Source organism: Ochlerotatus camptorhynchus, unplaced genomic scaffold (assembly GCF_037179485.1).
Source record: "Ochlerotatus camptorhynchus isolate MF236.1 unplaced genomic scaffold, CSIRO-AGI_Acam_v1.1 ptg000426l, whole genome shotgun sequence".
In the NCBI taxonomy this organism is placed as follows: Eukaryota; Metazoa; Arthropoda; class Insecta; order Diptera; family Culicidae; genus Ochlerotatus; species Ochlerotatus camptorhynchus.
The window spans coordinates 26353-53224 of record NW_027040912.1 but is presented as its reverse complement, the minus strand read 5'-3'; the positions used below and the strand labels follow the sequence as shown (position 1 = coordinate 53224).

Here is a 26872-nt window from a genome sequence, read left to right as displayed (position 1 = left end):
CACCGCCGGGATGTTCTGAGGCATAACATCTCTGATCACGCCTTGCTTCGGATGGGAAGTAAAGCCGTTGGTCCCCGGTTCATGAGTTGATGGGTCGATAGGTAGCATTGGTGCTCAGCACGGAAAACAAGATCGACGGAAAAAACAAACCAAAGAAAAAAAAAAAAAAATTGGCTCACTACTTGACTAGCCTATTGGTCCCAAGCAAATCGATTAACGTACCCCAATCTAGTCGAAATTCTAGTACTACACAATGTTTGTTTTGATTTGCCATGAAAGTTTGACAGATAAAATGAGGGGTTCGTGGATTTTCCTATGTTTCGAGGGGTGCATCGATTAGCTTGGGACCGAAGATAGTACCAGAGCTGAGCCAAAAAGTTGAGCACGTCTCTTCGGGACCTACTGGTCTTATAGTTACCTCTATGGTAATACTGTGATATGTTCTGTAATGCTGTTTTTTATATATTTATATTTCTAGTGTGCTCTAAATATACCGAGGCGCTTAACACTAACAGACCTCCTCATGTCATATTTGACACAACGCTAACAGGCGTCTCCTCCGAGACGGTGAAATCTATAAGTGCAGCCCTAGGCATACCTACGGTTACAGCATCATTCGGCCAGGAAGGTGATTTGAGACAATGGCGATCTCTCACAACAGTGAAAAGCAACTACTTACTACAGGTCTGGTGATTTTTCATATTTGGAAGCGTTACGAACGGCTTATGCAAGGGACACTCTATTATAAGCACGGAGTTTTCTTTAAGAAAATGAATCTAAAACCCACCTTAAGACTATATATGTTTGAAGTTATTGATTTCCCCTTCCGCCAACTTCTACGTGACGTTAAAACAGTTTTTTTTTTGTTTATTTACAGTGTTTGTCGAGGTTGCAAATATACATTTCAGATAAAAAAATGTGTTTTAAAATCATGATATCATTAAATGTTATGATCATATGTTTTATATATATTTTTTTGTATGATACAAGAAGAGGTTGCAAAGTATTGGTTTGACACATAAACCATAGACTCAATCAGCGATTTTGTTAATTTTCACTCACTCATTGGATTTCATAATTCCGAAACACACGTGAAATTAGCATTTGCAACCATGGTTTTTTTACTGCGACTGAAGAAAAATAAATAAATGTAACCTCTTAATATTATTGCGGATTTGAAAAATGCGCTTAATTTTCAATAATAATTTATTAAGAGTGTCTGATTTGAGTAGCTCAACACTTTTTGGTGAATTGTTGTTGAGTAGTATTGTTGAAAATTGAAAAACGTTATAACGTCAGGCAACATATCTTTTTGAACTACTCGAAACTCAAATCATAAACTAATGATAAATTCAGATAGGAAATTTAAATTTCTTTCAGTTACAGTATAAAAACTATCAAAAAATCCGTGAATACATCCTGCTAGAATTTATCTAATTTATAAATGCGTTAATGTATACATGCGTCCATCGACTCTGATTTTAAAATACTGTAAAAATCTGATGGTTTAAGGTGTAAGGTGAAGTGAAACATTTTTCATAAAAGCAAAAGCAGTTATTTTCATCAGCTCAACACTGAAATTTCATTCATCAAAATTTATTCCCTATATTATTTAGTGGAATACTGTGTTTGAGTTTTTTTAAACAGAATTTCTTTTTTTTTTATCAAAAAACTGCCTTCAATTTATTTGGAAAATATTCTGCGTCCCCTTTACAGACAGCAAAAAATTTTGAAGAAGTAATATCATGATCCTACTGTTTTTTAAGATAATCATTTTCATCCTAGGTTATGCCACCAACGGATATAATACCAGAGGTAATCAGATCCATAATCATATACATGAATATCACAAACGCAGCAATTCTTTATGACGAGTCATTCGTAATGGATCACAAATACAAGGCCCTTCTGCAAAATATCCCAACAAGGCATGTGATTACAGCGATCGGCAATGATCGAGATAGAGCAGATCAAATCGAAAAGCTTAGAAATCTGGACATTAATAACTTTTTCATATTAGGGTCCTTTTCGTCAATAAAGAAAGTATTAGGTAAGTTGCCAAAATATTTTTAATATTATACACAAGATTGTTTCAACAACATAAATAAGTCACTGGTGGTGTAGTGGTAAGCGTGGTTACCTCTCACCCCAGCAAGCCTGGGTTCAATCCCAGTCGGCGCCGCCGGGATGTTATGAGGCATAACATGTCTGATCACAGAAGTAAAGCCGTTGGTCCCCGGTTCATGAGTTTGATGGGTCGATAGGTAGAGTCCAGATGTGGCGTCGGTAGTAGGGTAACCAACTTGAATTGGACCCCTACATATTTTGGACCCTTTTCATATATTTTCCTCGCTTACTGTCTAGTTTCTTCAAATTCATCTGGGTTGATGTTGTAATTACATTCTTTCAATTACTTGCTATGTCTCAAGATCATTATTTCACCTAAAATTGCTTACAATTGCTCAATTTATGCAGTTTTAGATAATGTCATCGAAAAAGTTTCATGTTTCGACGTTTGTCAAGAGGAATCGGCGTTAGTGTACTTGTTTTAAATTTGGTCTAAAATATACAATTCAATGATTTTTTTATCAAATCAGTTTATCTGACTTTGGAAGATGTATTTCACGTGTTTATAAAGATTTCACCTTAAGATTTTACTTAAAAAGTATTAAATAAAAAGTATCCAAAAAAGATCGTAAAAAAATGTTACCAACTTATTTTGGACACTTATCAAATGAAAATCATCAAAAGAGCGACAAAAAAAATTCCGGTTGGTCGATCGTGCTATTATCTCAGATTTATGATTAAATTGGTAAGTAAATCAATCAAAATTATATGAATTCATTGTTTTTAAATATATTTCTTGTTTATCAGGCGATTCAAAATGGGAAAAACGGCAAAACACGTAGAGTGGTCCACTCTGAGTTTTCCTAGTTTTCCTAGTTCCTAGTTTTCCACAAAAGTTTTCCTATCTCCCAAACGCATTTAACTAAGGGACTGTTCATAAACTACGTAGACGCTTTAGGGGGGTGGGAGCGCTTGGCAGATGTCTACGGTCCATACAATTTTTTAAATTTTGTGTTTGAGACTGTCTTCTACGGAAGGGGGGGGGGTTGAAATCTCTCAACAACCGTCTACGTAGTTTATGAACAGCCCATACAAAAAATAATATGGACTGCTAGCATAGAGTCAGGTCTCCGTATTAAGATTTACTTCTGAATGATTTTTTTTATGGTATTATCAGTTGTTTCCTTATGTTATATTATATTTCCTCCGTTACTCGCGCCAACTTTTGTAACACGAGTACTCACGCGTTGTACTTTGTACAACAGTGTGAGTTTTCCATATCCATTTTGCAGCCGAGCTACCAATCGATCTGAAATCAACGAGTATTCCTCAAAAAACTTGCTTTTAACTAAACAAGCTAAATATTTATTACAGTTAACCCCCAAAATATGCGGATAATAGCGAAAATGTAAATGGAAACCGCGTAAATGGTGTCCATACTACGAGGGTTCTGACTTAATTGGTTACAACATGGAATATCTCGAGATCCTGACCAGATAGAAAGTTACTGTCTTTGCCAAAGTAGTTCTAGAGATCATAACCTTTTTTCTGGTGGACAGTAGTTCAAAATTTACTCACTACATAGCGCTAGTATACATGTGAAGTTCTCGCATGTGATATATCTCGAAATCCTGACCAGATAGAAAGTTACTGTCTTCGAAAAAGTTGTTCAGGAGTTCAAAGCCTATAGTTCAGAATTTTTTTCACTATATGGTGCTAGTATATACGTGAAATTCTCATATAAAATATCTCGAAATCCTGATCATATAAAAAGTTACTGTCTTCGGCAAAGTTGTTCAGGAAGTCAAGGCCTTTTTGCTGGTGGACTTAAGTTCAGAGTTTTCTCACTTTGCAACGCTAGTATACATGAGGAATTCTCGCATATAAAATATCTCTAGATCCTGACCAGACAGAAAGTTACTGTCTTCGGCAAAGTTGTTCAGGATGTTAGGATCTTTTCGTTGGTGTACAGTAATTCAGAATTTTCCCTTTACGTGGCACTAGTATGCGGGTCATTCAGAGATATTTTATATGCAAGGATTTCACGTGTCTTTCAACGTCACCTAGTGAGAAAATTATGTACTTTCCACCAACGATAGGGTTTGATCTCCTGGACAACTTTGCCGATTACAGTACATTTTTAGCAGGTCTTGAGATATATGTATCATATGCGAGAATTGCACGTATATACTAGTACCATGAAGTGAAATATTCTAAACTACCGTCCACTAGCCAAAAGGCCTTGATCCCCTGAACAACTTTGCCCAAGACAGTAACATTCTATCTTGTCATGCTCTCTAGATATTTTATATGAGAGATTTTAACGTGTATACTAGAACTACATAGTGAGAAAATTCTGAACTATTCTACACCAAGCACCTCCTGAACAACTGTTTCAAAGACAGTAACTTTCTATTTGGTCAGGATCTCGAGATATATCATATGCGAGAAGTGTATATGTATACAAACGCCACGTGGTGAGAAAGTTCTGAACTACTGTCTACCAGTCGAAAAGTCTTGACCCCCTGAACAAGTTTGCCCAATACAGTAACTTTCTAGCTGGTCAAGAACTCGAGCTATTGTATATGCGAGAATTACACGTATATACTAGCGCCTCGTAGTGTGAAATTTCTGAACTACTCCACCAACGAAAAGAGCTTGACTTCCTGAACAACTTTGCTGAAGGCATTTACTTTCTATCTGGTCAGGATCTAGAGATATTTTATACACGAGAATTTCACATGTATACTAGCACCACGAAGTGAGATAATTCTGAACTATTGTACACTAAGAAATAGGCTTTGACCTCCTGAACAACTTTGCCCAAGACAGTAACTTTCTATCTGGTCAGGATCTCGAGATATTCCATGTTGTAACCAATTAAGTCAATCCCACGTAGTATGGACACCGTTTACGCGGTTTCCATTTACATTTTCTCTATTATCCGCATTTTGGGGGTTAATTGTAATCAAAGTTTAGCTTTTTTAGTTCAAAACAAGTTTTTTGAGGAATACAAGTTGGTTTCAGATCGATTGGCAGCAACAAAATGGCAATGGAAAACTCATATGTGTTGTACAAAGTACAACAGCGCGAGTAACGGGGGGTTAACTTTTATGCATACCGTAAAACGGGGTGTAATTGATCAGCGGGGCAAAATTGATCGCTGAAATTTCTCGTGATATTTTTTCCTGTGTAACATGTTTTTCGTTACTAAGCGTACGAATGTATCTTTGTATACATTGTAAAAATATTATGCATAAGTACAATATTGGGTATACTCAGCGATCAAATTCACTCCGCTGATCAATTTCACCCCGTTTTACGGTACCTTCTTTGAAAATTTTCCCACCTAGACGGACCTAACAAATGCGAGATAGGAAGAAGTGACCGTCGTAATTAATTTTAGGCTCATAGGTTGAAAGAACTTCAGCATGTCCAAAATATATTCGTTCCCGTTCAGTGTGTCCAAAATATATTATGGACACTGTCCAAAATCAAGTGGAAGGGTCCAAAATATGTGAATATCATGATGTGAAAAGAATTATTTTTCGAGTATATATCAATAAATAAAACATCTAGTGACATTTTACATCCAAGATGAGTAGCTTTCGAACACATCCGCATGTAAATTGCATAATAATAATAAACAAATAATATTATTTTGACATAAACGTGATCTCACTTCCTCTAGGGGTCCAAAATCAGTTGGTTACCCTATTTGTGCTCAGCACGAAAAACAAGATCGACGGAAAACAAATCAACGGAAAAAACAACATAAATACGAGGCAAATTATTGATAAGCAAACCAAACATTTATTACATTCAATGTTAGATTCATTTCCTATTATCTTCCGCAGCGAATACCGCAGAGAATGATATAGGTTGGCCATGCAGACGATGCAATGATTTTATTTAATTTTTTTTTTCGAGTTCTGTCTCCGCTTTCGACTTTACTACCAAGCATTTTATTTATTACATTGTAGAACGACGCGCACACTTGTTTCGATTCTCTCCAATTTCCCATCAGGAAAAAATGCATACGAAATCAAACAATCGTGTTATGTGCATCTCTTATTCGCTTTTAGCCTATCCATGTTCCGAAGCATGGAGAAAGCACAGGTCTGATAATTGCAACTTTCGTCGTTCGAATTCATTTAGTTAGCACCCATTTTTGTTTTTCGTCATGATTAATTTCTCTCACTTATACACTCCACATTTTTCGGTTTCCAATTTTGTTGCATTGGACCACAGCTCGGTATATCTCGTCATCCGTTCATGCGGTCTCCGCTAACTTCCTGCGATGATGAATCCCACATAATTGCAAGCAAATCTTACATTTCCCGGTTGGGTGTACCGATTCAAAGAAGAGTGGGAAAATCCGGTCCACCTATGTTCATAAATGAAATATGTACATCTCATTTTATAGGTCTCATTAAGGCACGGCAAGTTAGACCAAACATTTTTATCGAGGAAGAAAAATGTTTTTTGTATATTTTATTTGTCAAATCCTTCAATAAAATAAATGCCTGGCTTGTCACTCTTATTCTCTATTGTAACATTAGATCATATCCCATTAAATTAAATTATACCCACCATTGTAATAGGAGCTACAATCAGGCATTGTTAAAATATTTAAAATAAACACACCTATTTGAGCACCGTCCGCTACCAAAGTTACTCGAGTGGACAACTACCACCCTTTCGCAAGGGTTGGCAAACGTGTGTAGGAAAGATGGACAGAACCATTGCACAGTGGTCCAGAAAGCAAAATTAGGTGGAATATATTAATAACTCGAAAAATATTAGAGATAGCGTGCTGATGTCTTCTAAAAATTTTCTTGTGAGCTCTATTCGCGTTGGTTGCAAAAGTGTCCTAAACGCCAAATTCTACCAGTAACGTAATTTGGTATCTATCTATTTTTATTTCAATATATAGAGAAACTATATGTTCTGCAAAGTTGTGAACTATAAAAAAAAAACTAGCAACTTCTTTGAACATCGTTTTCGTTTATCTCTTATATATTTGGAGATATAAACCATTTAAGAAAACAAAAGCCAAAAATCAGTTTTTCTGTCATATTTTTTTTAAACATCACTTTTCAGAGCGATTGTAGTTAATATTAAAATACACATTTTCTCCGAAGACACTATACCAGTACGAGTCATTTGTCAAAAGTTATCGTCAGTTTTGTAGTCTTATTGCCCAAACTTTCAAGCATAATATTTCAAAATGGCGCAAGTACAACCGATAGTGTTTCATATCATATTAAAAAACATATAAAGAAGTACATTTTAGCAACTTTTGGTGAAGGTTATTTTTTTTTGTTGGCCGTTCATGAAGGTTCATCAAGGGCCAGGCTATACGACACTTTCAAGACCATTTTCATCATTCTAATATATGCATGCAGAGGAGAAAACCCGAATTTGAACTTGGCTGGCTCATCTGAATCTGGGTCGCTTCTGGAATCGTTCAAACATTTTCCAGACCCTCCACAAATGTAGTATGATTGAGAGTTCATCCCAGTTAAATCATTTGCGACTTTTGTATCCATCATTGAGGTTTTACATAAACAGATCGGTTCTCCAACATTACTTCCACATTCATCAAATTTTGTATTTTCGTATTCATAAGTGAAACCTCCCATTTTGTCAACTCAGACTCTTTTGTGAATATCAAAATAAGAACGCGAATATATGGGAATCGCTGTATACCTGTAAATCTTAATCCTTGTCCTCCTCGAAAAAACATTGTTTATATCTACACAGTTCGAAAAAGTCGTGTAAATTTCTATCACTATGATGCACATAAATGGAGCGTCACATATCATACAAATTCACATTACAGATCGTGTAAATTTATGAGTAATTTAATTAAATATTCTAAATATTGTATACAACCATCCATCTTTGTAAGCAATATTTCTTGCAAGTTGCTAGTTTACGTGAAAAGGAAGTTTACATGCTTCAATTTTAGCATGCATGGATATTTTCATCACCATTAAAATTCATAATTTTTGGTGTGTAGCGTGGTTGCTGCTCCCATCACAACCCCATTTGTAGATAAGTGTATACCCGTCGTATGGTACCACATTTTGTTACATGTTACATGTACATGCTCATCACGCTTTCAAAAAGGCGTTTCGGAGTGTGCTCCACAAATTCCTGTAAAGGCACTTCAGCAACAGATAAATGAATAGAGACCTAATATATCGTTATATAGGTGTATTCAATATTATTGACTCTATGTTTAAAATACCTGTAGGATAGCGTAGCTTCTTAGATTCAACCAATTTGTTATAAGCTGGGTACATGTCCACGCCCTTGCTTATATTCATCTGACCGATGTTCATGTACTGAGCGTTTGAAAACTCATTTTTGCATAAGAATGCATGAGCTTTCTCAGCTGTAAGAGTTTCAAAACCGTGTTTTGATCGATCTGCTGAACGTTGTAGCTCCACTGCCGTCTCGGGATTTTGTGCTATTTTTCCTATAAATTTTCCGCACTATACGATAACCCTGTGGAGGCTACAGATGTTGCTGTAGCAAACGAGATTTCTTCGGCCGAAAATTGATTGAGAAGAGATTGGACCCTGTTTTTCTTTGATTTCCTGTGTGCATTTTTGAACGACTTAGAAGGATGGCCAACGGATGATTTTAAGGGGGAAAGAACATCGACAATAAATTCTCCTCGAAGCCAAGCGTTGTTGATCTTCAAAAATCGTTCAGGTTTCTTTCCAGCTGCCCGCTAAAGCTTCAGCATCACCAGGGTAAGCTTCCTTTGCACCAAACTTATGTCCAGCTCTGCTCCAGAAAAAAAAAAATTAAAGGGTTGTGTCCTATACACGACCGCAGTATGACGTAGAACCACGCAAAATTGATGTTTGTCATGCATTTTTTATATTATACTTTATTTTAAATTTTTCAAGTATTTCAATGTTTTGGTTATGGTTCACTTTTTTTTTCCTTGAATTGTTTTCCGTGCTGAGCACCAATGCTACCGACGCCAGGGAGGCAGTTCCCTCATCTGGACCCTACCTATCGACCCATCAACTCATGAACCGGGTTGGCACATACATCTTTTCCGCGTTTCGGTTTAGTGAAACGGGACCCAAGGCTCATTCCTAATTGTGAAAGGTGATCACGCCGTCCACCTTTAGCCACTGACTTGGTCCTGCTTGTTACAGGACCAAGTGCTGCGCCGTCCGAAGCGGTAATGAGCAAAAGCACGTAGTAGTAAAATTTACGTTTATTTTCTGTTTTTTATGTTTCAACATTTGGTTTAACATTTCAATTTATTAGCTTTTGGCTCTTCATCTTTGTTCTAGTTAATTGGTTATTCTAATGTGACGATTGCGTTTAGCGCAAATTTACAGAATACCCTTTATAGGATTGTTTTGGTTTGAATTAAAAAAAAAATGATAGCCTACCTACTTGAGCACAGAACCTAGAACTATGTTGCCAAATCACGAATGATCTGGTGGTTTGATCAGACAGGCGACTCTGAACCTTTCCAGCGAGGAAGTCTTTCGCTCCTGGAGTGTTTGAAGATCGGCCAAAAGGTGAATCTCAGAATTACGAGTTCGCGGTGGACTGTCAAGGATCATTCTGAGGATCTTGTTTTGGATCCTCTGAAGCTTTAGGTGGTGGCACTTAGCACAACTCTCCCAGATTGGCATACCATACTCAATAGCCGGCAGAATGATCTGCTTGTGGACAGCTAGCTTGTTTTTGAGGGACAGGGTGGACTTCCTGTTTATCAGAGGGTAGAGCGACCTGATCAAGATGTTACTTGGTGGATGTTTTGTCCACATGGGATCGGAATAGCAATTTGCTATAGAGGGTGAGACCAAGGAAGACTACTTCACTCGACCATTCAATAGGAGTGCTATCAACATGGACCTTGACGTTAGCAGACGGAACAAGCCGAGGTGAATTCGAGTGTGGAAACAGAATGGTTTGTGTTTTAGCTGCATTCATTCAAATCTTCCAGCTTTTGAAATAGTCGGACAGAACATCCAGGCCTGATTGTAGTTTACTCGCCAGAGCATGGATCACTCGACCCTTATAGATGCTGGAGGTGTCATCTGCGAACATTGACAAGATACCATCACCCGGCAGGGGAGGAACGTCTGACGTGAAGATGTTGAATAGGATAGGCCCAAGCAGGCTACCCTGAGGGACCCCTGCATCAACGTTGAACGTATCAGGAGGGAAATTGTTCAAGTAGATCTGGAATGATCTGCCCGACAAGTAGTTTTTGATGATCTTCACGAGGTAGATCGGAAAGTTGTATCGATGCAGCTTGTACACTAGACCATCATGCCAGACATTGTCGAACGCCTTCTCGACGTCCAACAATGCCATGGCAGATGTCTTAGAAACGGACTTATTCCGCTTGATGATGTTAGTAACCCGTGTGAGTTGGTGGATGGTAGAGTGGCCTTTCCTAAACCCGAAGTGCTCTTTGAGAAAGATGTTATTGTCATTTGAAAACACCAGCAGACGGCTAAGTATCAACTTTTCGAATAGCTTCGAGATGGAGGACAAGAGGCTGATGGGGCGATAGCTTTTGGCACTGGTAGGATCTTTGTCCGGCTTGTGTATTGGAATAACTTTGGCTAACTTCCAGCATGCAGGGAAGTAGCTCCAAAGCTCCAAACATTTGTTGAAGATAGTGGTAAGATGGTTGAAGAAGTCAATACTCAAGTTTGACTTGACTACACCATCCATACCCGCAGCCTTCATGTGTTTAGTGCTTCTAATAGCTGCTATCACCTCATCAGCCGATATTCTACAGAGGAAAGTGGAGAGATCGGTCTCGACTTATTTTTCAAAATTTTGGTCATCTTCCAAAATGGTTTTGCACAATCTGGGAGAGAGCAAATCTTGTTGGTAAAATCATTATTTCTGAGTTCCACCATCCTGGCCAGGATAATTTTGGTTAGCCTATTGACATTGGTATTCAAGTGGGGCAACCCAGAACGCTGGAACTGCCTACGAATGGTGTTACGGAGCCTAATAAGATCTTTGGTTGGGCTGTCAAGGTTCAGAGTATGACTCACTTGTCTGGATGCTGGTACGTGTTGCTCCCTGGCACGGGATATCACCTCTTCGATAGTTTGCAGACACTGATCGACTTCTTCGAACGACTCCGGTAGGACGTCGTAATCGATTGCTGTGTCCACACTGCACTGATACTGCTGCCAGTTGACACGATGGTAATTTCGCCGGAAAACTTGAAACCTATTGGCCGAGGAACCTATTTTGGCCACCACCGGATAGTGGTCCGAACTCAGTTCCTGATAGGCGATAGGTTGAGAGATGTTATCGCCAATGTTGCTGATGAAGATGTCGATGGTAGCATGAACTCCGGATCGACTCAACCGGGTGGGTGTGTCTGGACACAGGATATTGTAGTGGGCTTCCTGCAGATCGTTGTTTAATATTGTGCCGTTCTGGTATCGTCGACTATTGCCCCAGGCTTGATGCTTGGCGTTCATGTCGTCAGCGATGACGAAATTTTGCCACCTTCGTGTTAACTTGATGATGTCTCTTCGGAGGTCTGCCTGCGAGCCGTCCCTAATGTTGGTTTGCTTGGGGCAGTAGACCGCGATGATGGTGATTGAACCAAGCGATGTGCTCACCTCAACTTCGATGGATTCGATAATTTTCAGCTGGAAGCTTGGTAGTAGCCGGCAGCTGATGTTCCGTCTCGCAGCGATGGCCACTCCTCCTCTCCCGGAGCTGGTGCGGTCAAGCCTTACGAGCCGAAAGTTGGGAAGGAAGACGTTCAGCTCGGGCGTCAAGTGAGTCTCGGTGATGACGGCTATGTCGATGTGCCGTTCGTTGAGAAAGTCAACAAACTCGATGTTTTTGCTCTTCAAGGAGCAAGCATTCCAATTTAGGATCTTGATGGCTTCACGGTCCATACTTAGTGAGCAAAAGTACGACAGCAGCGCTGTTACCAAGGCGGGGGAGGGAGGGAGTGTTTAAAATGTATAAATTTTCCAAGTTCCTCATTTCCTCATTGTGGTAGGTGGTCATGCCATGATCCACCTTAATCCACTGACTTGCTCCTGCTTGCTGCAGGACCAAGTGCCACACCATCCATAGCGGTAATGAGCAGAGGCATGACAGCAGCGCTGTTTTATATCTTTTCAGATTCAAGCAGAACGATGTACAACCAAATGGTACCCTATTATGACGACTGAGTTAGGAAAAATCGTCTATTTCATGAAAACAGAAATAAAATTATCATTTGTACATTATTCAAATGCTTTGTGGAAAATTGAAAATAATAGTTAATTCAGTTGATTTGTAATGTAATATCCTATCGATTGGCGTATTTGGATTTTAGTTTCATATATAAATGACAGAGCGTACAAGCGTTCAAAACCTAACACTATTTCACCACACATATTTTTTGATTTGCACCCCAGTATAGTCGACAAAGACGTAGTTTTACGTCAAAAAACTCTTTGCAAATTCCAATAAATTTGTTACTTTATCTTCGTTTATGAGAAAAAGGTAAGATCGGCCAAACTAATCACTGATAAATTAAAATCTGATTTAATAAAACACGCATAAAAAACTATCGCCGTAACAAAAATATTTGAGGTAAATTTAAACGTAAACTCAGTTTGTTCTGGCCACAAACATAAATAAGGTTGATTTCAAATGTATTCCATGTTTGAAGTCATGTGAAATCAATGTTTAAAATAAAAATAATGTTACGTTTATTTCAAAAATATTCGTGTTGAAAATAAACGTATTTATTTTTGTTCGGTTGACAGCTATGCGAACAATAATAAATATGTTTATTTAATACATACTGCTCATGTTTAAAATAAACATACGTATTTTGGAATTATTTTAGTAGTTGAGTGCAGGGTAAAGCAAAATAAAACGGTTTGCAAAGAAATGAAAAAAAAAGATCTTCGGGCAGGGCATGTTAATGCCTACTCTTTTTCGGGTGCGGTTAAGGGTGACCTGTGGGTATTGGGGTCCTGGTTCGGGATGCGAGCACCCGTCGGGGTGAGTGTCCGGGGGTTCCAGTTCAGTGGATCCGGTGCTAATTTGTGTTATTAGCGTCGTTTTGCCGTTTCTGTCACTGGTTCTCATACCGGTTCCTTTCCATGTTTGGTATCGGAGGAGGATCCGGAGTGGATTCGGAATGGATGGCCGTTTTCTGTTGAGGTTGAGCAAAGCTGTAGCAACTTTTTCCGAATGTAGGAAATAGAAAGGCATGACACGCTAAAAACCGTTTACCCAAATCCTATATTGTTGAAATAAACATGCTTTTGAATTTAATTCAAACATAAATATTTTTATTTTAAACATGCTTTCAAATTACTTTGAATAATTCATATGTTTAGAGTATAAACATTTATATTTTTGTTTTAAATTAACAAAATTCGTTTCCGTGAATGAAAGAACTTGAAAAAATATTACCTTTTCTCATTTTGTGACGTATTGAAATGTACAATTCAGCGTCTCAACAATCAAAGCTTTATTTATTTAAATTGCTCAAACGTCATCTAGCTGGAACAGAGAAAACCGAAATGGACCGTTGTGAAACGGAATGCAGAATAAAAAAAAACAGCAAATACGGCTGCCAGAAACTCGCTTTTCTGATGATTTCAGGGTTACTAGAAGTTCAAATTTAAAATAAACCTCGTTAATATGCACGCAGTGTCGTTCAGATTAACGGGGGTTCACGATATAAATAATATTCTTGTTTATGTTAAAGACATCAACAGTCTTGCTAGTGTTCCATTTCTTATGCTATTTTGAAGATTTTTATGATTTATTTTATAAATATATATTTATGTATAAATGTATGATTTATACCATAAATCTACATTGTTCGGATTTTTTTTCGAGTATTAAAGAACCAGATCGATGATACACTATTTGTATATACACTGTATATACAAATAGTGTATTATCGATCTGGTTCTTTAATACTCGAAAGAAATCTGAACAATGTAGATTTATAAAATAAAAACCCCTATTTTCAAAATGGATTTATTTAAAAACAACAAAAATTACCTTCACCAAAAGTTGCTAAAATGTACTTCTTGATATGCTTTTTAAAGTTATATGAAACACTATCAGTTGTACTTGCGCCATTTTGAAATGTTACGCTTGAAAGTTTGGGCTAAAAGACTACAACTAACTTTTGACAGAAGACGTGTTCTGGTATAGTGTCTTTGGAGAAAATGTGTATTTTAATATTAACTACAATTGCTCTGAACATAGTAGGCCAAAAAAATGATGTTTAAAAAATATGACAGAAAAACTGATATTTGGCTTTTCTTTTTTTAAATGACTTATATCTTCAAATATATAAGAAAACGATGTTGAAAGAAGTTTGCTAGTTTTCATAGTTCACAACTTTGTAGAACATTTAGTTTCTCTATCTATAGAAATAAATATAGATAGATACCAAATTACGTTACTGATAGAATTTGGCGTTTAGGACACTTTTGCAACCAACGCGAATAGAGCTCACAAGAAAATGTTTAGAAGACATCAACACGCTTTCGCTAATATTGGAGACCGAAGAGCAACAGAAAATGATGTTAAGCCTTTGCCTTCGTGTGTGTGATGCAAAGAGAGGCAAGTGAAACGAGCCGTTAAGGCTGGCCAGAAGATCAAAAACCCGGTAATGCGCGATTTTGGTTTTCTGGTGAAGTGCTCTGGGCGTCGCTAAGTCGGTGGCCTCTCGTTAAGTAAGTACTACATCAACATTTCTTTCCCTATCCCTAGTTATGGTAAAGATGGGCGTGGCCGGGAATAGCGACAGTCATGCTTCTGTTACTCTTGTTTAGATTGGAACCAATGTTTACTCCCCAGCATTATTCCTGAAAGTAGGCTAACTGAGAATTTCAGAAGAGACGTGAGTGTCGCTAGTATCCAATCTACGAAGTATATCATAACAATGCTAACGCTAACGCTAAGTGCTTCGAAAACTGCACGAGGTGTGCGTGTTAATTGCCGCCGAGCTAGTCCCTAATACCCACCGTTACATATATGCGTTCTTGACAGCATGGGATTGGGAGTCCGCGAGTGTCCGTCGGTTGTGTGGTTGCCGAAGGAGTGAAGAATTGCCTTTTTCGTGCTCCTAGTGCGTTTCCAGGAAACTGGACCAGAATCGGCCATTAGAACGGTCCACATTAGTGTGCGAGTAGATTTTGTGAATTATAGAACCTATGTCCGAAAAGCCCGCACAAAAAAGTAAAAGATATATCCAAGACACGACCGAAGATTTGACGTAGAATTGCGTGCTCTCCTAATAAAAACAAAATACCATAAACGAACGATAACCCAAATCATAGAACTATTCCTCAAATGGTTTGGATGATACCCAGAACATGCCTTTAAGCAAAATAACCATACCAATTTTATTAGGGTCGGTATCAATATTTGGCAACTGTGTTAGGGAAAGCGCTTTTAGCAGGCAATCGGTGATAATTTTGATCACCTATGCAAGAGTTGGACATTTGTGTAATTTTCAATAGTCATCTATTGAAAATTGATAAAGTAATCATTTTAACAGATTTATAGAAATTTTTTCAAGCGATTGGCTTGTTTAGAATTGAAATCCATGCGCTATTGACAGAGTTATAAGTGGTCAAAACATGACCACTTTTCGTAAGGCGGTCGATTTTGATTTTTTTTAATTATTCGTCGTCAATCAAATGTAGACCAGTTTAAGTTACAAAAACACTTAACATCTATTTTAATTTTTAATCTCTGACCTCCAAAAGAAACGTTTTTTAAGAGCTTTTTTGTTCATTGTCAAATCAATTGTTTCATAATGTGCATTATAACAAGACATCATCCTATTTAAAGGTACGTTCCTGGCATAGTTTGTTCTTTGGTTGAAGATATAAAACATATTTCTGATTCTTAAGGAACGAGTGGGAGCATAAAAATTTAAATTTTATAAAATCTCTGTCATTCACTCTTTGTGCTACAACATCGTTTATAAAAGCTATCATTGCAAACTGCCTTCGCATTTCAAGTGCATCCTAATTGATCAGCATACACCGAGACTCATAAGATGGTAAGGGTAAATTCGTCCAGCCTAACTTTCTTAAAGCAAATAATAGAAACTGTTTTTGAACTGATTGAATGCGGTTTATAAGAGTATCTTGATATGGAGCCCAGACTATACTACAGTACTCAAGGAGGGACCTAACATATACAACGTATGATGTTTTGATTGTGTATGGATCATTGAAATTAAAGCTAAACCTTTGTCTTGTAGATAATGTTATTATAATGTTCAACAAAGCTTAGTTTTGAATTTATTTATTTATTTATTTATTTATTTATTTATTTATTTATTCGTCAATCAAACAACACGTAGACTACATATTAACATTAGGACTTATGTTCTATGGATTCGCAGGGTTCTGAAATATATTTTTAATTCTGTTGAGAGCATATTTAGGTCAATCATTTCACAATGATGATTATAAACAGTCCACATCTGATTTACCGGTCCAAATTTAGCGTAATTGGTCCGATGACGATCTACTGCGAACAAGTGTCGATTGCGTAATTGTCGGGATGGTGCATACAAATTTAACCTTGACAATAGATCAACTGAGTCAATGCGTTACGAAATGATATTGTTTATCCCGTAAAGTACCAGGACGAACGAATTTTTTTCAACAAACTCGTTCTCAGCAATGCCTCATCCGATTTTCATAAACTTGGATTTTTATTCAAGGGGAATAGTTAAACTTACTTTTGGCGTAGGTACCGCCTCCTCAGAACTCTCCTCGTTCTTGGGAGATGTAAATATGTATGTGTTTTTTGTAATTTTTCAACCTGTTTGACCAAATGTTTTAAATTTTCATGCGAATCGGTTGTCTGGTGTAACGAATGATATCAGATAGATGAAATATGATATGATATGATTAGTAAGACTGAATTTAGATATTTCCATAACGTATGGCTACAATGTTATCGGTTCCGGGAGTCCCGGAAATCGGTTCTGTAGGACATAGTAATATCTCAGACAAAAGTATCTTGTGGCATGCCAAATCATGTCGAATAGGTAGAATCAAGAGAATGAAGATGATTTGAGATGATTTTGGTCAGTTTAGCATCGGTTCCGGATCGCGGATCTGTGAATTCCGGTTAACGGTTTGTCGGAATATAATTACATTGAGGTTATGATATCTTATTATGCAAAAATGACAAGCTAGGATCAATGGAATCAGGTTGTAGTGTATCTGATGACATATGGGCACATTGGCATCGGTTCCGGGAAATCCATGGATTCCGGTTTATACCTCACAGTAACATTCGCGGTTCAATAATCATTTGGCATATCAAATCATGTTAGCAATAAAAGTTCAATAAAGATTATTTGTGGTGATTCCGGAATTACATTTCATAGATTCCGCAATACGATACGGTAAGGGGGGATCTTGTAATCCGGTTCTTTAGGCCATAGTCATATTTGAGGCAAATTAATCATACTGCATATAAAATTATAGCATATGACCATGAACGATTATTTCAAATAATTTCATTGTCATATAGACACATTGGAATCTGTTTCAAGGCTTACAGGATCTGGTTCCGTAAATTCTGGATTATGAGTAGAAATGATATATTTTAAACTACTATATCGCACGGTTTGTAAATTCATGCATGGTCAACCGAGAGGTTATCAGGAGTGATGCATATATGTATTATGTCACACTCTAAGGGGGAGGGATATGTTTGATTTTGTGACAAGCAATGCATTAGGTATAGGAAAAACGTGACGAAAGGGGAAGGGGGTTAGTTTTTTCTCAATTTAGCGTGTCATAATAAATGGATCGCCCCTAATGCAAATAATCTGAGGACAGTAGCCACCATCCAGGAACTGATCCTGGTGCTCCGGAAGTCAATATAAACTAACAGTCCTATCTAAAATATTCCATGAGTATGACCATCCACGATCTGATCCAGGTTCTCCGGAAATCATTCCAGCCCAATAAACGAGTCTATAATATTTCATAGAGCGCAAAAAATCAAATCACCATAGCTTACCCATGTGAATATAACAATGCCAACCATTCTGGAATTTGTGAACACATTCCTTCATACGGGATCTAATCCAAGTTCTCCTCAAATATGACTATGACCTAAAGAACTGGGTTTCAGGATCACAGGAACCGATGTCAATGTGGCCATGTGTCACAGGATTCATCTAAAACTGTTTTTCATGAATATGATTATACCTTATCGTATCGTATTGCGGAATCTATGAAATGGAATTCCGGAATCCCGGAACCGATTTCAATGTGACCATATTCCAAAGGAATCACCAAAAATAATCTTTATTGACCTTATCTTATCATGCTAACATGATTTGATATGCCAAATGATTATTATACCGCGAATGTTACTGTGGGGGTGTAAAACCGGATTCCACGGATTTCCCGGAAACCGATGCCAATGTGCGCATATGTCATCAGATAAACTACAACCTGATTTCATTGATCATAGCTTGTCATGTTGGCATAATATGATATCATAACCTCAATGTAATTATATTCCAACAAACCGTTAACTGGAATTCACAGATCCACGATCCGGAACCGATGCCAAACTGGCCAAAATCATCTCAAATCATCTTCATTCTTTTGATTCTACCTATTCGACATGATTTGACATGCCAAAAGATACTTTTGCCTGAGATATTACTATGTCCTACAGAACCGATTTCCGGGACTCCCGGAACTGATAACATCGTAGCCATACGTTTTGGAAATATCTAAATTCAGTCTTACTAATCATATCATATCATATTTCATCTATCTGATATCATTCGTTACACCAGGCAACCGATTTGCGTGAAAATAATAGTTTTAATAGCAAAAAACATTTGGTCAAACAGGTTGAAAAATTACAAAAAAATACAGGCATATTTACATCTCCCAAGAACGAGGAGGGTTCTGAGGGGGCGGTACCTACGCCAAAAGTTTATGAAAATCGGATGAGGCATTGCTGACAACGAGTTTGTTGAAAAAAATTCGTTCGTCCTGGTACTTTACGGGTTAATAAAGAAATCTTTGCGTAATCCCGACGTTCTTTCAATGTTTGAATGCTGGTCAGCAAGCAACGTGCTTCATTTGACGGGAGAGGAAAAGCCGTCCAATCTAACTTACGTAGTACATATAATAAAAATTGCTTTTGGATTGACTCTATTCGTTCTTCATGCTTTTTCATATAGGGTGACCAAACAACGCTACAATATTCTTATATTGACCTCACATAAGCAACGTAAAGTGATTTTATTGGATACGGATCTTTAAATTGGAGACCGAAACGTTCTATAAAATTAAGCATATTCCCTGCTCTATGTATTATTGTGTTATAATGGTCCACAAATGTCAATTTAGAATCTAGAATAAAACTTAAATTTCTTACATTTTCACATTTTTTAACATTTTCATTACCTTATGTAATACAAAGATTTTGTTTGTTTAGTTTTCTACTGTACGTTATAAGATTAAATTTGTTAATATTTAATTTCAATAAACTTTTACTACACCATCTATAAAAAACATGTATTTCATTCTGAAACACATTCATATCGTTATCGTTTCCTATTTCTAAAAATAGCTTCATGTCATCAGTGTATAGAAGTACCCTGATATTTTTTAAAATAAGAAAGACGTCAATAATGTACAAAACTAAAAAGAAGGGGACCTAGCATAACACCTAAATCTCTAACTTGATTGCACCTTTCAACTCTGTTTTGACCTATTGTTACATGTTCTTTCCTAATAATTTTCTTTCTTGTAAATGAAATGGAATTACATTTCTTCACATTGCTTTAATAAACATTGTGTGCATCAAGTGTTAAAGTTATCAATTTCTTGTTGAAATACTACAAGATCAGGCGTTTCACGCATTTCCAGGAAAAGTTTCATGTCGTCTACATATATTGTGACATTCAGGATATTCAATATGTGCTCTACATCATTAACAAATAGAATAAACAGTAATGGTTCAAGATGGGAACCTTGTGGCACACCATATGTTACATTGACTACTGACGACAAATCTCCCTCAATTCTAACTCCTACCGGTCAAGTATGACTGAATCCACTTTAATAAATGTTGACTAAAACCTAACTTAGATAATTTTAATAGCAAAAGAGGGATATCAAATCTATCAAACGCTTTACTGAAATCAGTATATAGTGCCTCAACATAATGTCCCTTATCCATTGCGTTAATAGAAAATGTTACAAAATTCAACAGATTAGAAGTCGTTGAACGTCCTTTAACAAAACCATGCTGTTTGCCTGTAATTAAATGTTTTACTCGTGCAAAAACACTTTGATTTATCATAGATTTAAAGAGTTTAGGAATGCAGCACAATATAGCAACGCTACGGTAATTTTTTGCGTCTCATTTTTTCACACTTTTGAAAATTGGAATCAAATACGATTCCTTCTAAATTTACGGTAGAAAACAGGAATCGAGAGAAAATTGAACAGCCAAAACAATGGCTTTACTATCTCCTGCGATACTGATTTCAAGAATACCGGTAGAAATCCATCTGGTCCTGCACCCTTTGATGCGTCCAATTTATTTAGAGAATGTAAGATTTAGTTGAGGGTAGGGTTAACATTCTAATAATCCTACTTGTGCCACACTTTACTTCTATTTTCTGAACGGGTTTGAACAAAAAAATGGAATATTTTTATCAAAGATGACTTCTAAATTTATCCACCTTTTCATACGTACCGTTGGATTTGATAAAGAGTCACACATTGTTGAGATATTGTTCAAAATCTAACACTGCTTCTTGATTCTAAATTCGTCTTACGAGATTCAATTCCGTCCTAACGCATTGAAACGTCATTAGATTTTCTTCGTCCTACGGATAAACGTAGAAAAAGGGGATTCGCTAGGAGCGCTTATTTTGTTTTGAGAACAATGAGCGTAAATATTCATACAGGATTTATGTTGTAGCTAATGAACTAACGCATCGGAACAAACCTATTATTGATTTGTGCATGGTGAAATCATTGATATTATTGACCTTTTCTGATCAATAGAACGGAAATGGGCGATTACGACGAAGTAGCGCTCTACCCTAACATTATTAACTAAAATATCTATCATTGGCTCAGGAAGGTATGAGAAATACTGGTAATCCCGGTCTTGGTCATCATGACTTGTATAAATCTCCTGAAAAAACTCAGCAAATTAGTTACTGATCTCGCTAGTCGTTTTCCTGTTTTGTTGTCTAGGTAAATTTTCGAAAGATAGTTATTTGACTTCTGTTTGTCTCTAACAAAGTTAAAAACTACAAGGCACAGCCCAATGGGGTTGTACGCAATGATGACGTAGGACTACGTGGTATGATATAATAAATATTTTTGTTAACTGCAGCAGGAGCTTGTGTTTTGTGTAGGAATAGGAATTTTAGCGGGGTTCTCTCTGTTTATACTCTTTAGTATGACTATGGTTTCCCTGAAAAGAACCTTTTGATATGAATTATAGTTGGGACACGTTTAGAAAATTAACTCTTTTGGAAAATGTTGGTGGCCCTGAAAAGGGCCGATGGTGGTACAGGCTTAAAGCCTTTGGAAGATGATGATGACGTGCTGGATCAGCAAATTTATAACTTACTACCAATGGAACAGCGCCATCAATGTGAAAAACAGCCTTGACTTAATGGTGAAAACTATTTTTATAGTTCTCTACAAATTCAACTCTAACTCTTTTCTTAAATGAACTTGGTGGCCCTGAAAAGGGCCGTTTTGTTACTTGGTTGTTGGTGATAATGATGCGTAGACGACATCTATGCGCTTGGCGTGTTCAGTGACGGCATCACGGATCACACCTCGGGTTTCCTCGTACATCAGACCGGAGATGAGCTTGACACCACCACGTCGAGCCAGACGACGAATGGTTTGCCACCCTTGCCACGACCAGTCATGCCTCCTGGTTGTTTACCGTTGAACGGGTGAATCGCAACTAATGCGAAGGCGCAGTTAGCTACCTGTTATATAGACAACCTATAACATTACGAAGGTAGCATGCAACTTACCTTTTCCCTCAGGGGCTGCCTACTCTGTCGATTGAGAGGTTACGTTGGGCCCGCGCCGTCGCTCGTTGCTCTCTGCGTCGTCGCAGGCGTCGGGGCACTTTCTGCAGGGATTCTCGTAGGAATCCTGTGAGCACACGTGGTAAATATTTTTTTGGCGCACTTTTCGGACGTAGGTTCAAAATTTCATCCACTCGCGCACTATTGTGGACCGTTCTAATGGCAGATTCTGGTCTGGTTTCTCGGACCAACACTAGGATCACGAAGGAGGCAATTCTTTACTCCTTCGGCTACCACACAACCGACGGACACTCGCGAACTACCAATCCCATGCAGTTGAGAACGCATATATCTAATGGCGGGGATTGGGGACCAGCTCGGCGGCAATTAGTACGCACGCCACTTGCAGGTTTCGGGACACTTCGTCCGAACACCAGAATTACGCACTACCGAGCCTGGGTTTTGCTTCTTCTGGCCAGGTTAACAGGCCGTTTCACTCGCCACACTAGGCGTCACACACGCGAAGGCAAAAATCCGTACTTTCTTTTTTAAACACTCGACTTTATTCCGCGCGTCCGTACTATTCAAAAGGTTTTCCACAAAAAAAGACTCATCAAGCGATCGAGTGCCTATTTATCTTCTCCCTCGCTCGCAATGGGAGGACTGAACTTCCTTCCCACACACTTTTGCCAACCCTTGAGAAGAGGTGGTAGTTGTCTACTCGAGCAGTTTTGGTAGCGGACGGCGCTCAAATAGGCGAGTTTATTTTAAATATTATAACAATTTCTAGTTCTAGCTCCTATCTTTCAAACTATTACAATAATGGGTATATTTTAATTTAATGGGACATGCTCTAATGTTACAAACCAGCTCTGCCGGTACCATATTTTCTAACTTCCTATTGGCTATACACAGTAACCAATGAGAAGTGAGAAAATATGGTTGGTTGTCTATACAACAGGTAGCTAACTGCGCGTTCGCATTAGTTGCGATTCACCCGTTCAACGGCAAACAACCAGGAGGCATGACTGGTCGTGGCAAGGGTGGCAAGGATTTGGTAAAGAAGTCGCCAAGTGTCAACGTCCAATCCAGGGCCTGCCATTCGTCGTCTGGCTCGACGTGGTGGTGTCAAGCTCATCTCCGGTCTGATGTACGAGGAAACCCAAGGTGTGCCGAGAAAATGTATTTGTTGATCCGTGATGCCGTCTCAGAACACGCCAAGCGCAGACAGTCATGGCCATGGATGTCATCTACGCATCATTATCACCAACAACCAAGTAACAAAACGGCCCTTTTCAGGGCCACCAAGTTCATTTAAGAAAAGAGTTAGAGAAGAATTTTCAAGAAACTACAAAAATAGTTTTCACCATTAAGTCAAGGCTATTTTTTCTCATTGATGGCGCTGTTACATTGATAGTAAGTTAGAAATATGAAAAAGTGGATGAAAGCGATCCATCCATGCATATTATGATCAAAATAAGTCAAAAGAAATCATTAATTATCGTTCAGTTTTTTTTCCGAGAAATTTTTGTTAAATAGTATTTTCTTGCAGAATATGCTAAAAGGGAGGGAATTTTTATGTATTTTTTATTTATCCTTATTTATTTATATCACTGAACATCAACAGGCGTTATTTTCCACAATGATGTAACTTAAACTAAACATGAAAAGTACTAAAACAAAACATCAATAAGTACATAGTCATCTCGTAAAAAAAGGAACATTACTAAACAAACTAAACTGATCTAGAAAAAAACGAACTAAACCTCCGGCGAAGCAGCTGGCGAGTCAGGTCAAAATCAAACAGTGCGGAAACCCTATTGAAGAGTCTCTGTAAACCACCGATTACACCGAACATGCTATAATTAGTTCGCTGTATGGGCAGGCGCAGCATTGAATTATTCCGTAGGGCTCGGGGTTGAACATTGATGTCAATTTGCTCAAGGAGGACAGGGCAATCGGTTGCGTCCTTGCAAAATATCCGCAATTAGCAATGCCCTTGCTGTATCTCTTCGGACCGACAGGCGCTCCAGATGGATCAGTTGCAAACGACTTTCGTAGCTAGGCAATCGGAAGGGATCCGTCCACGGCAGTTTACGTAGCGCATATCTCAGGAACCGTCGCTGAACAGACTCAACTCTTTTGACACCGTTGTTGTAGTGAGGAGTCCAGACAACCGAGCAGTATTCTAATATGGAGCGAGACAAGGAGCAGTACAACGATTTAAGGCAGTAGATATCCGTAAAGTCTTTGGCAATCCTGAATATAAACCCTAGAATTCTGGAAGCTTTGTCGACGGCGTGCGAGATGTGACGCCTAGTTCCTTAATTTGGCTGACGCACTCAATTTCAGTGCCTAACAAAACATACTTGAACATAATAGTCTCTTTCTTGCGCGAAAAAGAGATAACAAGATACACCAATCAGCAAAAGCATTCAGCTGACGTTGAAGGAAGCAACAGTCTTCAATTGAGTGAATTCGGAGGTAGAGTTTAAGGTCATCTGCGTAAGATAATCGTGGTCCTTCAATTACCAGATTCACGTCGTTGAAATAAATCAGGAAAATCAGCGGTCCCAGGTGACTACCCTGGGGTATGCCGGATGTGGCAGCGAACGTACGGGACTGGTGATGACCAATGACAACAGTAAGAAAGCGATCGGTGAGGTACGACTGAAACCATTGCAAAAGGCAGCTGTGGATACCAAGCCTGTCCAGTTTAGCGATTGATATGCGGTGATTCAATTTATCGGAGGCCTTCAGATAAGTCAGTATAAATGACATACTTCTCAGCACGATTCGACATACTGTTACAGATGTAGGAAGTAAGGCACAGCAAGTTAGTGGCAGTGGAGCGACCAGCCATGAAACCATGCTGGTCGATACTAATATACGGCTTACAGTGAGCGAGTAACGGTTCCATAACAACGAGTTCGAACAATTTAGCTACAGCGCTAAGCGAAGTAATGCCACGGTAGTTGCCAACGTCCTGTTTTTTGCCTTTTAGGTTATGTACTGAAAACATGTGCGCTAGCTTCCAACAGGATGGGAAAACTCCGACGTCCACAGACCGTTGAAAAACGTGCAGCAGTGGAGACAACAAACTGTCCAAGTGCGTTTTGAGGAACGCCGATGGAATTTCGTCAGGACCCGGATTGTACGACGACTTGAGTTTCGAGGAAGCCCTGAAAAACATCTCGGGATTGATGTCAATTCTGCTCATAGTTTGGCCAGAGAGTGGTACGTAACTGGCAGCCAGTCGGGCATGGTCGTCACTCAGTCTCTCGTCCGTGAAGACACTAGCAAATTTTTCAGAGAACAGCTGACAGAAACTTGCGTAGATGAGGCCACGTTACCATTATGTGTCATAGACGACGGCAGACCAGCTTCATGACGTTGTTCGTTGACAAACTTCCAAAACTGTTTGGAACGTGACTTAAGCTTTCTCTGCAATCCACGTCGATACTGAAGAAAGCACCGTTTCGCAACTCGTTTGTATGCGTGATTGATCCTGACATAGTGACGTTGAAGGGATAGTGTGCGGTGCTTGGTGAACTTTCTAAGAGCGGCTCTCTTTCTGGACGAAAGACGAAATTCGCTCGTATGCCATGGTGGATGGGTCGTATGATGATGAATCTTTTTCGGAACGTGTCTGTCAATGATATATGCCAAGACATTGGAAATAGTTTAAGCGGCGGACTCAATGTCAACGGTGTCCAATAAGTCGTCCCAATCTAAATTGGAGAGTAACTCGGCGATACTACCATGTTCGGCGTTGCGAAAATCGTAGGAAACGGTGGCAGGTGAAATATTAAAATCATGCATCAGCTTAGTACTTAACGTCATAAGTAGCGGCGGGTGGTGACGATCCAGTCTCACCAGAGGAGTGATTTGAGAAAGAGTGGCTGAGCAGTAATTGTCCAGAAGGAGCGAAGCGTAGGAATGGATAACATAGTGATCCATGTCAGGATAGAGGAAACCGTTGCGAGTTTTTTTTCCATGAAATCCCCGGGAGATTGCAGTCACCAAACACAATAACTTCATCGGTTGCTTTGGCGGTATCCAGAACAGAGAAAACCGATTGGCAATGGGTTTCGATGAGGTCACGCTCCCGTATACGGTCGGGAGGAAAGTAAACCAAATGGAGAAACAAGGTACGATCGCCCAGTTTAATCGACGTCCACACCTGCTCTAAGCATGTCCTAGCATTATTTACTAGTAACCTCGCTCTAAACCTAGAATTTATAGCCACTAAAACACCTCCACCTTTAACTTTCCGACAGCATTCCTATCGCAACGGAAAACTTCATAATCGTCGCCAAACACCTGACGAGAGAGCGTGCGTGAATCCAACCATGTCTCCGTGAGAATAATGATGCCGTAGCAAAGATCCGAGGTAGCTACGCGAAAATCGTCGACATCACAGTTGATACCACCGACGTTCTGATAATACAGCAGCAAGTCTGAAGGAGCAGGTATAGTTTCAATACGTCCTAGAGTCTGAGCAACTTGCGAAGGATGCCTTGATTGTGCAGGCGAATATTGGCTGGAAGCAATAAGCGGATCAGGAGTCGTTGAATCGATAACAGAAGTTGGCTTGCCTATGCTGTCGAGTTGGAAGACCCGTGCACTACTCCCACACACAGGGCCGGGACGACTACTGAACGCTGGCTGGAATGGCTCGACTGTGGTGGGAGGGAGAATATGCAAAATGGGGGGGACTTCAAA

General features: G+C 38.7%; 1 protein-coding gene across 1 annotated transcript in view; it reads left to right on the top strand.

Annotated features, from left to right (window-relative positions):
- Positions 1 to 478: 478 nt before the first annotated feature.
- Positions 479 to 26872, top strand: part of LOC135711211 (ionotropic receptor 25a-like) — a gene marked incomplete at both ends in the record, with an annotated part of 44053 nt that continues 17659 nt past the window's right edge. Inside the window, 2 exons of the mRNA XM_065233993.1 lie at positions 479 to 684; positions 1786 to 2050. Of these exons, the coding sequence (XP_065090065.1) occupies positions 479 to 684; positions 1786 to 2050 (471 nt within the window). The remainder of the gene's footprint in view (positions 685 to 1785; positions 2051 to 26872) is intronic.